Raw genomic sequence first — 14,821 nt, forward strand, 5'->3', positions numbered from 1 at the left:
CAAATCTGTGTGATAAATATTAATGTGCCAGTTTTATAGATGAGGAAATTGAGACATAGAGATTTGTCTAAAATCAGTTGGCAAGTATTAATAAATGGTGGAACCATAATTTAACACAGAATTTTCTGAATCCAACGTAAAACACATGAAGACTCCTAACGTGTCTAAATCTAAATTTAAAATATTTCACATTTTGAGACCTTGCTGTAAATCCAACAAAATGCATTCTTGTTTTTTTATTGTTACTTGACAACTTAATTTAGAAAATTCGCCATTCACTCCCTTATAGTATGACAACTCACATGCATTTAGCCCTTTATTTCTCAAATATTTTCACACACACAATCTCTTTCCGACCTGCTGTGTTAGCATGAAGAAGATAGGTGCAGCAGTCACATGCCAATTTTATAATGAAGAACATGAACCAGAGGAATTTAAAAAGGTCTGTGCAGCATGGCAATATGTTATGAAATGGCATGCCAGACTCTTCATTCCTAACTCAGTATGATTTCACCAGATAATAATGCATCTAGAGGAATTTGGTTGACATCAAAGATCATACAATATAATGAAAAATAAATAAAATGGGGTCAGAGCAGCTCCAAGCCACAGTTTTCCTATCTGTAAAATGAAAATAATTAGCCCTACCTTCTTAAAACTGGCTTTATAGACCATAGCAGCATCTGCACATTTTCTTAAAGTTTGTGAAGCAGTTTTATGTTTTATCCCAACTTATCTTTCATATTAAGAATGTTATTAATTCTTTATGACAAAGTAAGTCATCTAAATAAACCAGCAGTCTGAGTATATTAATTCAGCTGAAATGATTATATTTCAAGGACTACATAGATTGGATTTCCTGGCCTTCAAGGTAGCTCTGATTCTCCAAATCAAAAAGCCCAAAACAGTTCAGAAAACAGATATTCTCACCACCCAGAAAAAAAAAGAATGTTGAGGTAAAGAAAAAAAAAGAGAGAGGGGAGATATAAATTTAAATAGCAGTCCGTATATTCTGAGTAAGAACGATCATACCAGGAAAAATTTCTTCCCTGAGGAAAGCTAAGAACAGACTGTAACAGTCAAATGTGGAGTGATATTATTTTCTATTTCCCTTGTCAGAAGGGATTCAGTCTTTGAAATATGCCTAGCAAAACTGCAGATTTTGGTTCCATGATTAATTAACTAAATTATATTTTATTTCTTAAATGTGTTGAGGATTCAGCCTGTGGTCTTCCCCTGATCTTGAGGATTAGAGCTGTTGAACAGCACATCTGGTTATAGGCCAAGAGCTCTCTGGGTGGTTCTCTTTCTTTCCTCTCTTAGAAATAGGCAATGTGGGGGAACTTCAGAAAGTTTTATTAGGCAAGTGTGGTTTTTAGTTTTCAAAAATGGTGTTTACTCTCTCTCTTCTCCCTTTCTCATGAGGAGAAAGATTAATTATTAACATATATGTCATTCATAATTTAAAATTTCTGTTCTACGGGATTTTATATCACTTGTTAATACTTTCCCTAAATAAAATATTTGTATTCATCAGGCAAATGTTTTAATGTCCACTTGCTTGGGAAAAATTTTTACATAGACTTCATAATAATAAAATATGTTGTTTCCCTGAAATTATCACATTAAAAAAGCTGAAATGCTGTAGATGCTCATGTCTGGGTAAATGCACTATCTTTAATTTTTTATAATTGCTTCTTCCTCTGTCAAACCACACTATCATGTCCTGGAAGATGTCACTATCTTACGTATACCTCTAAAAGGTATAAAGAAATACCTTTATATAGTAAATCATTTTCCTCCTTCTTTCTTTCAAAAAGCATGTATGAGCCTTAAGATATTTAATTTTAAAAATTCAAGATTCAGGGACCAAGAGTAACAGAAAATTTCTAGTTTGCTACAAAATTTTTCCCCAACTAATTTTGTGAGCTCTTCCTCACCAAATCATGTAAAAATTGATTTTTGGAGCAGTAGTTCTCTAACTGTGGTCTAAGAACATCCTTTAGGTATTACGCAGGCTTTTCCCATTTCAAAAGAAGACATGTGCTCATATCTAGGGAAGGTTCCCAGCTAGAACAAAGAGAAAAGGAAAAGAAGCTGTTTACTCTGAAGGACTTTACTGCTGAAAATGTACCCACTGGAACTTGAGAAAGCTGGGAATTAACTGATGCCACAGCTTTCACAATCCTTGGAGAACTGTTGTTAGTGTGGTGCATGTTTGTTTAATTTTTCTGATCAGAGCAAGTGGGTTAAATGCTTACGCAGTTTTTTAATTTTAGAGAAACACAGTCTTTGAAAATGGGGTTAAAACTTTTTCCACTGAGTAAAGAAAAATCAATAATGAAGAATGTTAATGCAATATGATGCCAATTGTGTAAAAAGTGTAAGAGAAAATATTTTAACACCAAAATATTAATTGTATCTAGCTCAGACTGGTGAAAAATTGGTGTCTTGATAGTCCCGTTTCAATTTTGAAATGTAGAATAATACATTTTCAAAAATGAACATGTATTACACTTTGGTATTACTCCTATAATTTACAAAATTACTTGCAGCTAAAGATTACAAAAACAGAGATGGGGAGGAGGGGAGAAAAAAAAGGATTACAAAAACAGTAGAAGTACTCCGTACAAAAAAAAAAAAATTTGCTTACTGCAGCGGTGTTGTACACTGCAGAATACGCCTTTTCCCCAAAAGTCTCTAAATCTTAAAAAAATCTAGATAATCATAAAATATTTAGAAAACAATTGAGCACTACTTGTGGAGCCACTGATTGTTATTTCCCATAGTAAGTCTTGAGAAAAGAGATTTGTGTGGTCTGGAATAAAGTAGTCAGAGAAGGTTTCGCAAGGAGGTGTGATGGGAGCAGAATCTTGGAAGAAAGCATGGGAAGATTTGCAAAAACGAGGCACAGAGCAAGGACACTTCACATCAGAAGTCAGAGAAGCCAAAATGAGACCAGAGCACATGAAAGGAGACTAGAGCACAGGGAGTTAGTATACTAGCCTAGCTAGCATACTAGGGAACAATAGGAAAACAGTTACAATCTGTGTGTGTGTGTGTGCGTGCGTGCGCAAGCGCGCACGTGTGTGTGTGTGACAGAGAGAGAGAGAGAGGTATCAGGCAGGCTGCTAGAGCAGGGATGGGAAGGTAGACTATCAAGAGTGATTTTTAAAATCAAGTTAATTCAATTTTGATGTAAAGAATGAAAAGTGATTGTGAGTTCTAAAGAAAGAACATGACATGATTTTTTACATGTACTTGTAGAAAAATACACTAGCATTTGTCATTTGGAAATTCAACAAATATTCTTTAGGGATCTATTATATCCAGTCTTTGTAACCAACACATTAACGACAAGCATGGATACAGAGAGTTTCCACAGGCTAGGAGGGTGGTACAGCAGTGCAGGTGAGCCAGGATAGAGACTTAAACAGTAGATGAATTCAAATTATTTTAGAAGGTAAACTTGATAGGATTTGGGGATGGATGGAACAGAATCATAAAGGAAGGAGAGTCAAGGATGAGTCTGAAGTGCATGAGTCTTGCATCCACATGTTACCATATAGGAAAACAGGGAAAGCTGTAGGAGGATCAGACTGGGGAAAGAAAGTTCATTAGTTCCATGTTTTGTTGATTTTGAGGTCGAAGCACGTTTGTGATATTCAAATGGAAATGTCAAATAAGTGGCTGCAGATATGGATTGCAGCTCCAATAGAGAGTCTTGAAGCTGTAAACAGGGAGTGGTTAGTATATAGATGGTTATTAAAATGGTGGGCCTAGAAGATAACTCCTAGGCAAAAGGTATGAAATGGGAAGGGGAGGGTAAAGTGGCTAGTACTTAGGCTAGATTCGAAAGGTGTTCCACCAAGGATGGAGAGCTCATTCTCTCACTTGGTAAGCATTAACTGAACACAGGCAACAATTTAGCAACTGTCCCAGTAGTATACTACTGCTGGAGTCTAGACCAGTATTTAGGGAAGCAGCACTGGTAGAAAATGGAAAGTCACAATGTACATAATTATTTAATGTTACCTCCCAGTTTGAATTAATGGTGATATGCGAAAATGCCCAGGTATAAAGGTTTACATTGAATACCTACTTCAATGGGAACTTTCAAATTCATATATTTATGAGTTAGCTGAAAATAAAACAGAATGATATCCAGTCCCCAAAACCTAAATCTCCAAGAAGTCTGTAACTTGGCTATTATAAAATGAATTAGCAGAAAAGAAAAATACATAAAGATACCAGGTATATTACATATAATTGAGCTCAGCGGTCCTCTTGTTTTCTGAGGATCCTAGAAAACAGCATTTAGGAGACCTCTGTGGCCTCTAGGTGTCAATTTTCTCTGCAACACAGATTTTCGGCAAACTGCTGAAGCAGAGAGAGTACCAAAAAAAGGGGAGTAGACAAGGACAGGAGCCTGGGGCACTGACTCTCACCACCCTCCCGGCCCAAACCAAATCTAACAATCCCTTTGAAGACTAACATTAAATTTGTGTGGAAAATAACAATGGAAACTTGAGAAAATGTGGTTCTCTGTATATATCTGAAGTGCTGGCTAGGTCTTACACTTTGCCCATATTCAAGCTGATTGAACTTAGCATATAGTGGCTCAAATTTTGATTGAGTTGGGCTCCTTGGCCTCTAAGTTGTATATACGAATTCTCTTTGAAAAGATTTGGCATCCCCGATTATATTTAGAGGACTGGGATCACCCATCTGTTTTTATGCTTATTTATAACTACACCACTTTCCAGCACTGTGAGGTCCTTGAAAATATAATGACATGACTGATGATGAGAAATTAAGTGAATGGGGTGAATGTTCTTATTCTCAGACAAACGTTTGTGGGAAAGCAATTTCCCTTACAGTTCTGGCCTTGTGCTCCTGTTTCTAGTGAACGCTCCAGCTCAGATTATCTTGGAAAGTATGTATTAACCATCATCTATGCTATGAAGAAAAAATATTCATTATTCCAGTTTGTTACTCTCACCGTTGCCTTGATTTGTTGACCCCCATTGTCAGGGAGTGGTAAGAAGTCGAAAATCCCTAAATTTACAGAAGGGGTTAAAAATTTATCCTCATCTGTCCTGTGAGTCTCTTGAAACTCTTGCCCAAAAATGGAGGATCAGTGGAGGCCAGGAGTCAGATTTGCAGATTGGAAATGGCTTTAGGTACCCAAGTTGCAGGCTCACACAAGATTTGGGGCAGTTATTGTTCTTCCGTGAGGAGGAAAGGTTACCCTGATCCCAGGGCCTAAAACTCTATGGTGCCAGGTTTTCTCTTCTGTCTTAACACTCCAGGCACTGTGAGGGCTTCTGTGGCAGTTTTTCAACATCTCACTAATACCAGCCACTTCTCCATTTCTCAGATCTGCCCTTCTTTCTTTGAAGACCTCAAGTACATATGCAGAAAAGTCCACACAGCTCCATGGGGACAAATCCTCTCCTCCGCCATGGAACCCAGGCGTCAGTCCTAGCACCCACCAATTCCATCCACGGTCATCTGGCCCCACTCCTCTCCTGCCACCCTGGAACCCCGACCACCCTCATTTGAAAGGAGGAGAGGCAGGCAGCCAATGCTCCTGCCAGCTGTCTACATGTTTCCATTAAGATGCATGTGTGTGCAGCTTATATTCCTATAGTCCCTGAAGTGTCTTCAAGCTATTATTTCCCACGTTTTGTTACTGTCTCTCCTGCAGGAACACAGAAATTTTTGAAGGCAGGACAGGTACCAGCGCAGCCTGGGAGGAGCGCGCCCCCTTTCGGCGAAAGAAGGCAAGGAGGAATGCGTCTGGCGAGGCTCGCCGCTAATTTACCCGGCGGAAAGCAGCGCCTGACGTCGGTACAGCAGAGAGGAGAACTGCGAAGATGGGGTGGGGGTGTTTGTTTCTTTGCCGAGGCAGAGACCACACCACTATAACCAAAAATACTGTGGGCTCTGTTTTCAACGTTAAAATTCTTCATTCAGTTAATTACTCTTCCACCCATTCCACAACCTCAAGCCCCAGTAAAGGTGAGATCCAAAAAGAGCCCCCTGTTCCGACTACTATGTCAACTTTATTACTGCATCCGAGTTTCCGTGTATTCTCTCTCTGCCCGTTAAGAAAGTTTCCAATCACTTCACAGTAACTCGGTGAAAGTAAACAAAATAGGAGTAGAACCTGCCCTTGCCCTTTCTCATAACTCGGATCTTGGGGATTCAAATTAATACATGAATTTCAGATTTTTCCCTTTGTAAGAGAGCTGAGCCTGGGCAGACTCAATGATGGTAAAAATAAGCCCCAAAGTTCTCGGGAATTAGAGCTTCTTCATTACGTGGAGCAGCTAAGGGACTGGGACATCCAGTACCCGACGAATGTGTTCTGGGCATAACTCAGACCCTTATTCCTATATCTGAGAACCGCGGGAACAGAAGAATCCCCAAGATGCTGGTTGTCCTCAGATTCCTCTAACTCACTTGTGCATCTGATTGATTTATTCTGACATGTTTTCTTTATTTTCTTTCATAAAATTTCCTTAACCAACCACCATTTGTGCCTTAATTCCCCTCCCCTACGCTAGCATGGCCCTAAAATCATCTTCCCAGATATATTTTTATCAAGAAAAGTAGTCCCAAGGCAAGTGAAATATGGTATTTTTTTAATCTTAAAGTTAAAAATCGATACCCCATAATTGTCTGGATGAGTACTTCCCTGAGGCTGCCGCATTAAATTAGAAAAATGACAACGACAATCTACTAATATTTAGTCCACAGTGGAGAGGTATTACTCAAGAACATCTACACCTGAAAAACAAACCTGCCAACCCTGAACCACTAATGACTGTTTCTCTGCAATGTATCTCCTAACTTATTGATTTTAGAATAAACAGCATTTGGAGAAAAGGGGGCATGGCAGCCGTTGGCTGACATTATTATTGCTGCTTGAGACTGTTGGGTTTTGAGTGCTTGCCTGCTCACCAAGCCGTTTGATTTTAAAGGAATCCAAATTCTTGTGGATACATAACGCTGACATATGCATCCTCTTTATTAATATATTGCTGTAAACGGAGTTAAAGGACACCCAAACAATGGGAGTGGTACTCAAAAAGCATCAAAGTAAAATACAGAATTCGACAAAGGGCTCCCAATCAGATTACAACGGTGTACACTCACAGGCAGTTCTCTAAATGTTTGGACATGGAGAGTTGGCCCCTTATCCAAACATTGCCTGTAATTTTTTATCTTTAGCTATAAGGAATACTTTAAGGGTCCTGTTAATTAAACTTACAAAGGCTTGGATAGAGAATGCGAGCCCCCACGTTTTACATTTTCCTTGAGAGGATACTCTGACCCCCAAAACACTTCTATCACCTGTAGAAAAATAAGCGAAATGCAATCCTTATCTCCTTCTCTACAAACACACTCCCGATTTCAAAAAGTTGTTCCTCGTATAGCTTCTTCTAAAGGGGGGAAAAATACATTCATATTTCCAGAGCGGTTGAAAGTGAGCTCGGCCTTGGAACTGGAGGCGCGCCGGGGGTCGCAATGCAGGCACAGGCACTTACAGACCTTTGCAACAATCCCGTACCTGAGGGCCCTAGTGCTTCCGCCAAGGAGGGTTTTCCAGGAGTTAGGGGTCTGCGATGGTGGTGTGGTAGGCTGATGGATGGAGCGGGAAACAGTGTGTAGGAGAGGGATTGTAAAAGAAACATGCCTTTTAAAATAAAAAATCAGACTGGTCTAGGGATTGTCGTGGTTGAAAATCTACAGTTGTTATTTCTTGGAAAAGGGTCCTGGCTGGGAGAGACATTCAAAGCTGGGTCGGTGGAATAGAAAGGCATCACTGCTTCTGAATGGACTTTTTTTTTTTTTTTTTTTTTTTTTTTTTTTTTTTTGCAGCGGGGAGCCTGAAGGTGACATCTTGTTGGTTTGGAGATGATTTATTCGCTCGTGTTGTAAAATCTAAAATGACACTCCTGGGAAGGGGAAGGAACTATAAGGACCCGTGTGACCCATTGCTGTCTGCCTGAAGCCCTGGCGCTCTGACCTGAGTGCACCGGGGTTAGGTGTCTCAGCCAAAATGCAGGACTGCACGACGTCTAACGCATGGGAGAGATGCTCTGAAACATGGGGGTGGGTATTCACTGCATTCCAGAGTTGGGGGATCTGGAGGCCCAGTGAGTCCTTCGGACTTCACAGGCCTGTCTCCCCACACTTCAAATTCCAAATCGTCCTTCACCCAAAAGTGGGTAGGAGTCACTGGACTATCAATTTCCCCAAAATTCTAAGAGAAGGCGGTCACCCGGGCCCCTACTTCTGCATGTAAAATAAACCGAAATCACCACCTCTTGGCTAGCCTTGACATTCAGCTTTGGGGACTCAGTGAAGCACTTAATCCTGTATTTCACCTCCTCTAAAGAGAAAAGTTTCCAGGCTACCCTTAAAGCTATATATTTCATTGGCTCTCCTCTTCAACGAGATAATTGAAGCTCAAATTTAGACTGCCAGCACGGGCTCCAGAGTCCCAGGATGGTGCTGCATAAGAAAATTTCTGGCACCAGGGTTGTTGCAAAAGATGAGACTCTAGAAGTTGATATTACTGTGATGCGAATTCCAACTTGGGAGCGCCCTAGAAAATGTTCCCGCTCTCCTGGGCGTTTCTCTGGGGAAGAGAAGTTGGCGGGGCAAGGTCCCGAGAGAGTGTGGCTGGTAGATTGGGCAAGCAATTCCTTTGCGCTGCGTTTACACCTCTCCCTTTGTGACAAATCGATTTCCCGCGTCGCTGTTTTGTATTTGCATCCCGCCGCGGCCCGGGAGCCAGCTGCGCCGGGTGCACACTTAGCACCGGCTTGTGAATGTGTGCGTGTGTGCGCGCGTGTCTAATTGACTTTCCGTCTACCTTTTTATGACTACATGTGTTTCCAACAAAAGGTCTTATTAGGACAATCTGGTTTCACTAATTTAGAGGTTGGAAACGTGGAAGGCAGGCGCATTTTTTTTTTTCAAAGAGTTTGCAGAAGTTCAGATTAAGAAATGACAGCGGGATGCACTGTCCTCATTGAAGTAGGTCTGCCTATTTTTATGACCTGTTCCTCTTTCCTCTCCCTGATTACCCACGTTCTGCCACCACCCCCATTCACACTCCACACTCTCCCATTAGCCACTGGATCCCAAACAATGTTAAAGAACTATTTCTTTGAACACTTAATGTATTTGAGCACAGAAGTTGAGAATTTACTAGTCTGGGAGACTCAGTAAAAAGTGAAAGAAAGCATTCTACAGAGAGGACAGTGTAGTGAATATCAACCAAGGTGGGGGTGGGGACAGAATTGCTGATGGTGAGTGGGGTGGGGAGGGTCTGGGAGAAGCCCTCACTTTAGAGAATACCTACTCCTTCTAACTATATTCGGTCCAGGTTATAGTTAGGAATTTTGCAAAATTAAGAATCTAATATTGAAGGTGTAAGTGGAGTTTGTTTTGCTAATTTCAGCTGAAGAGAAAATTTAGAAAGGACGAGGACTGTTTCTATATAGCTAAAAGAGCCAAAGGCTTCTTTTTAATATTCCCCATCTCTCCGCAGGAGACAATCGTTTCCCACTCGAGTAGACTTCCAGCGGGATACAAAGGGCGCCAGACTCCTGGTTTCATCCCTGAGTCCCTTTGGGGGTGGGGGAGAGTCTGCTCTAGCCATCCTTTCCCGAGACACTCCCCTCTTCCCTGATTCACAGTCTGAGCCTCATTGTCACTGCAGGCTGGAGACCCAGCTGTCCTGACTTCCAAGTAGCTCACAACAGCTTTCTTGGCAACTCTTGATGGGAGCCCAAAAACTAGGATTGCGGGTTCCCCTGGACGCTTGCTACCATAAGACTCGTCAGGCCCTCCCATTCTCATGCCAGCGGAGAAAAGAGAGGTTGAGAAAAGTGCTTATAAAAGCAACAAACTATTCGTTAGAACGCTACCCTCATCTCTCTAGGAAGCAAGGCCTGGAGTGTGTGTGTGTGTGTGTGTGTGTGCGCGCGCGCGCGCGTGTGTGTTTCTCGGCTACTTTCCTAGCTCCAGGTGCCTGTCACTTCGTCCCCATCACCTCACTCTGCCTTCTGCGGCCTCCTCCGGAAGCTGTCTCTTGATCATGCTTCCGCAGAGCATCGTCTTTCTGAGCCTCAGTTTCCTTTCTGGGTCTTCTCCCCACAAGGCCTCTCTAGTCATTGTAACTCTGAGATGAGCCCGAGTATCACGTGGGCGAGTTTCTAGAGTCTTCTCCCCTTCTCCCGGGACATACAGTCCCCAACTCCGCCCGGGATGCTGAGCTTGTCCTCGAGCGCTCCTGAGGACTCCACGTGCTCCACAGGGCCTCTGAGGCGCCAGGCTCAGGTCTCACAGAAGCCAGTCCCCAGTCCAGGGCAGCCTCGCAGCCACCGCGCGTCGCCTCCGAATCTGCTCGGGGGCGCTCCATAGCTAGCTTCCTCTGGCCAGCCCGCCTCCATACCCACTCTAAGGCCACGACGAATCCCGAGCTCCCTTCTTGGGAGTGGCATCCACTCAGAGCCAAACAACCGGTACAATTTGCATCCCTCTTCCCCTGCAGTATCTGAGGGCCACCACGGCTGGCTTGTTCCCCAGGCTGGCCGAGGCCGCTGGCCTTGGCCCTGGTTTTCTCATCCTCCAGCCTCCTCATAGGGCAAAGCAGCATCTAGTCTCTCCTGCCCCACTCTGGTCTTCTAAGCAGAAGTTTCTTGGTGGTCCTGTTTTCTGTTGTGGGCCCAGCCTCTAGTATCCGAACAGTGGTAAATGTTGCAATTAATAAGTCGTCCTGGCAAAACAGAAACGACTGGACGTGCAGAATTGGTGAAGCTGGGGTCTACACCAAATGCTGTTCTCCCTACTTTGTTTTTTTTTGTTTTTTTTTTTTTTTTTTTTTTTTTTTTTGAGACGGAGTCTCACTCTGTCATCCAGACTGGAGTGCAGTGGCACTATCTGGGCTCACTGCAACCTCTGCTTCCCGGGTTTAAGCGTTTCTCCTGCCTCAGCCTGCTGAGTAACTGGGATTACAGGCGCTCGGCACTACGCCCGGCTAATTTTTGTATTTTTAGGAGAGAGGGGTTTCACCACGTTGGTCAGGCTGGTCTCGAATTCCTGACCTCGTGATCTGCCCGCCTCGGCCTCCCAAAGTGCTAGGATTACAGGCGTGAGCCACCGCGCCTGGACTCTCCCTACATTTTTCGTTTTTCATTTTCCCTGGTAAAACGTTTAAAAACAATCATAGTATTTCTCAGTGCATTTTGTTAGAACTAAGAGTGCCTATGCAAACACTTAAGTAATGCTGCGGGTGCAGCCTCTCAAGCACCCAAACCCTAAACAGAACGTCTCTGTCTCTATCCCTAGCCCTTTATGCGGAACTTGGGGACACCTGGTTCTTCATTCCTCAGAGCTGGCCACCTTTCTCTGGTGTCCAGGCCAGACTTCCTCATTCAGTTCCTGTAGCCGTCTGCTAATGCATTGGGTGGATCGGCCCTAGGCCGCTTTTGGCTAAAAACACCCAGGGGCGCCCAGGCCGGAACTAAGGAAGCAGGGTGAAGACCAGGCGCCCTGAGCACACCAGAGGCTCTCTCTGCGGCTTGCTGTAGCGTGGCCCGCGGGGCCACCACTGTGCCCGGACCCTGTTTCCAATTGTTTCTGTGTGCAGTTTGATTTGTATGTCTATTCTTTGAGAGTCTGAAATAGGCAACGTTTTGTGAAAATCATAGAATGCTGGCGGGCCCCCCGGTTCCACGATTTCCAAATTTGAAGACAAAATGGTAACCAGCAACTACTGACATAGAAAGCAACCAGCCTCATTTGAGAACTTACAGCTAAGTTCAGACTCTTGCAACCTCGAGGAGAAGAGGGAGTATCTGTACATATCTGGCCACACGTCACCTGGGATGAACAGGGTGACCGGTCTGTTACAGACTTGGGGACATGGGGATACAATTGCAGTCTCTTTTTAAGGCACTAGCGAAGCGAGATTTTCATGGGTCGCGAGGTTGGTCGGTGAGGATGGGGAAGGGAAACTGGACTTTTCTGGGCGTTTAAGAGCCAATAGGGAGAGCTCCTCTAAGGTGACACTGACCTCCGCACTGAAGCTCGCGCCTCCCGGATGCAGCTCGCCTGTGCGGGATCATGCGGGGCTGGATTTCAGGTTTCACCCGTAAAGGACATTCCCTTTGCTTGGCCTGCGTTTTCCCAAGCCAGCCGGGCTTTTGACTCTGCCAGTCTCAAACCCATTTGCGGTAGAGGCAACAGCAGGGGGCAGAGAGCAGCTCCAGCGTCTGGGGCCGGGCGTTCTCTCGGGGCCTCCCGGTCGCGCCCGGCCTTACGGTGCCCGCGTGGAGAGTGCAGCCCGAGCAGCGCCAAGTCCTGCTCCCTGTGCCTGGTGCCCTCCCTCAAGCCGTCATACGCTGCCCGAGAGAAGCCCTTCCAACCCGACTCAGCATCTTTAACCTGCTGCTTTCCCAAACAGCGCTGGCTCTCTGAGTTTGCACCCCGCTAAGACCTTTTCCCAGCCCAGCCCCGCCGCCCCGCGTGCGGGATGAACCGAGCCGGTGCCTGGCCGAAGTAAAGAGAGTCCGCCGCGGACAGAGTCCCTGCCTGAGACCGCAGGGCCTCGGAGTGTCCCCGGACCTTGGAGCCTCTCTCCAGCGTCCTCCTTGGCTATGCCCTCGGCCGAGACCCGCTTTTCTCATCTGGTTTCCCCTGTGACTGGCCCTTCCTTTGAAGTCTGCCATCACCTCTCCTGGTCCCAGGACCTTGTCTTTCTGGCCGCGGACGGGCTCTAGCTGCCCTACACGGGTCCCCGCCCTCTGTCCCGGGCACACACCCCCGTGGGCATGCGCCCCTCACTCACTGTCCTGCTGCGGGGTGTCGCTGCCGCTGGTGAGTCCCGGCGACTCCAGCAGGCTCCGGCCAGCCTCGCCCACGTTCTCATCCGCCTGTGCCGCCACCATGTCCCCGGCTTCCTCCAGGTCTAGCAGGTGACTGACGGAGAAGTTCTTTTTCGCCTGCAGGGTGTCGAGGTTGCCCGGGCTGTCCAAGCGGCCGCCCAGCGCCGGTTGCCGCTCCAGAACGTGCCCGTAGCTGGAGGTCATGGTCTCCCCCACCGATCCCACCCACCCCCCTCTTCCCGCTCGAATCAACACCAAACGCTGTGGGCGCGAGGGGGGAGAGGAGCCGAGTGGGGAAGAAAGAGGGGGGTAGTGGAGAGAGAGAGAGAGAGAGGGAGGAAGAGGGAGGGAAGGAGAGGAAGGCCAAAAAAAAAAAAAATTGGAATAGAGGGCGGGGGACCCCCTTCTGTAGAGCAGAGCGTTCTGCACCAGCCGCCTTCCGCAGCCTTGGTTGCTTTCCTGAGGCCAAGTCCGGCGCGGTCCAAAGAGATAATCCACACTAAAATACAATATTAAAAAGTCACCCTATGTTCAAGTCAGGAGAAAAAAATCCCTTCCAACTCTCCAAAAGTGTCCACACGCACAGACTAAAAATAATAATAAGGGGGAGAGAGGAAAGCGGAGGCCAGCAGGGCGGGGGAGTTAGGCAAACAGAAGAAGAGAGAAGAAGGGGTGGGAGAGAAGAATCAAAGTGAATGGTTTTTTTAAAGGTTAAAAAAGTTATTCCCAGGCAAGAGTTCAAGCACCAACAGAAGAAGGCTTGTTCCAGCTTTAAAACATCTTCAAGAAAACGTGTTCCCCCCTCTCTGCACTCCTGTGGATTCTCAGGAGTGACTAAAGTTTCAGGAGGAGAGGGTGATGTCTTGCAGATGTATTAGAGAGCAGGATTCTCACTTTACTTTTTGTAAAGAGTAAAAAAAAAAATTAAGAATTAAAAAAAAAAAGGCTTCAAGAGTCCGACGGAGGGTGCTGGTGGGTTCCCCCCTTTCCCTTCTCTCTCTCCCCCTCTTCTTGCTGGGCTCCTTTTTCCTTCTCAGTTGGATCAAGAAGCTCTCTGGCACTTCAAAAGGCACAAACTGGCATGCAGAGGAGGCTTTGTAGGGAATACAAGAAAATTGGAGACCCCTGGGAGGGCAGATCTCGACTTAATAGGAGCCTGTAATTACGTGGCAAAGCCTTTGTGCTGTGCCTGACGTTTCACAGACCCCCTTTCTCCATCACAATCTCCTTCTTCCTCCTTTCCCTGGGACCAAAAAACAGTCTGATTAAGAAAACCCCCTTTGCCAACATCAGAGTTAGAGAGAAAGGGAGAGGGAGGGAGCAAGAGAGAGGGAGGGAGAGAGGGAGGGAGGGAGGAAGGGAGAGAGAGAGAGAGAGAAAGAGAGAAGAGAAATGAGAGAGGGAAGAGAGCAAGAGAGCCCCTTTGGATTTCTAAAGGTCTAATTATCATTCCCCTGCAATAATATCACGGGGAGAAAAGACAAACTGAAACTCACAGTCACTTCAAACGTGCTGATTATTTTGCTTCGGCATTAACTCCTCCAGATTTGTTTAAGATCCTGTTGGAAAATCTCATTTGCATGTTTTGATAACAGCTGTGGGGAAATTTGGAAAAAATCCACCACCATCACAATCAAATTTTCTTCTCCTTCTGCCTTCCCCCAAACCGCCCCCCCCCAAAAAAAAAAACATTTTCTGCTGTTCTAACAGTTTGGGGCGGAGTACAGGGAGAAAGTAAGCATATTAAGGCTATTTTTGGTTCCGTAGAGGGAGCCTATTAAATAATGTAATAAAAATAACAAGAGGGATGATAATAGGAAGTTCTCTCACGCCTCTCGCAAGGACTAAAGGCAGGTTGGGGAGATCCAGAGGGCACCGAGTTTATTTGAGGCTTTCCCCGCCATTAGGCA

At 45.2% G+C, this 14,821-nt stretch overlaps 1 protein-coding gene across 2 annotated transcripts in view; it reads right to left on the bottom strand.

The window, feature by feature from the left end:
• Positions 1–14,439, bottom strand: part of PRRX1 (paired related homeobox 1) — a 73,437-nt gene extending 58,998 nt beyond the window's left edge. For both annotated transcript variants that reach the window (XM_003308600.6, XM_001141191.6), the window contains exon 1: positions 12,875–14,439. In XM_003308600.6, coding sequence (XP_003308648.1) covers positions 12,875–13,115 — 241 coding nt within the window. In that variant the 5' untranslated portion in view covers positions 13,116–14,439. The remainder of the gene's footprint in view (positions 1–12,874) is intronic.
• Positions 14,440–14,821: the final 382 nt, after the last annotated feature.

This window comes from Pan troglodytes, chromosome 1 (assembly GCF_028858775.2).
Source record: "Pan troglodytes isolate AG18354 chromosome 1, NHGRI_mPanTro3-v2.0_pri, whole genome shotgun sequence".
NCBI lineage: Eukaryota > Metazoa > Chordata > Mammalia > Primates > Hominidae > Pan > Pan troglodytes.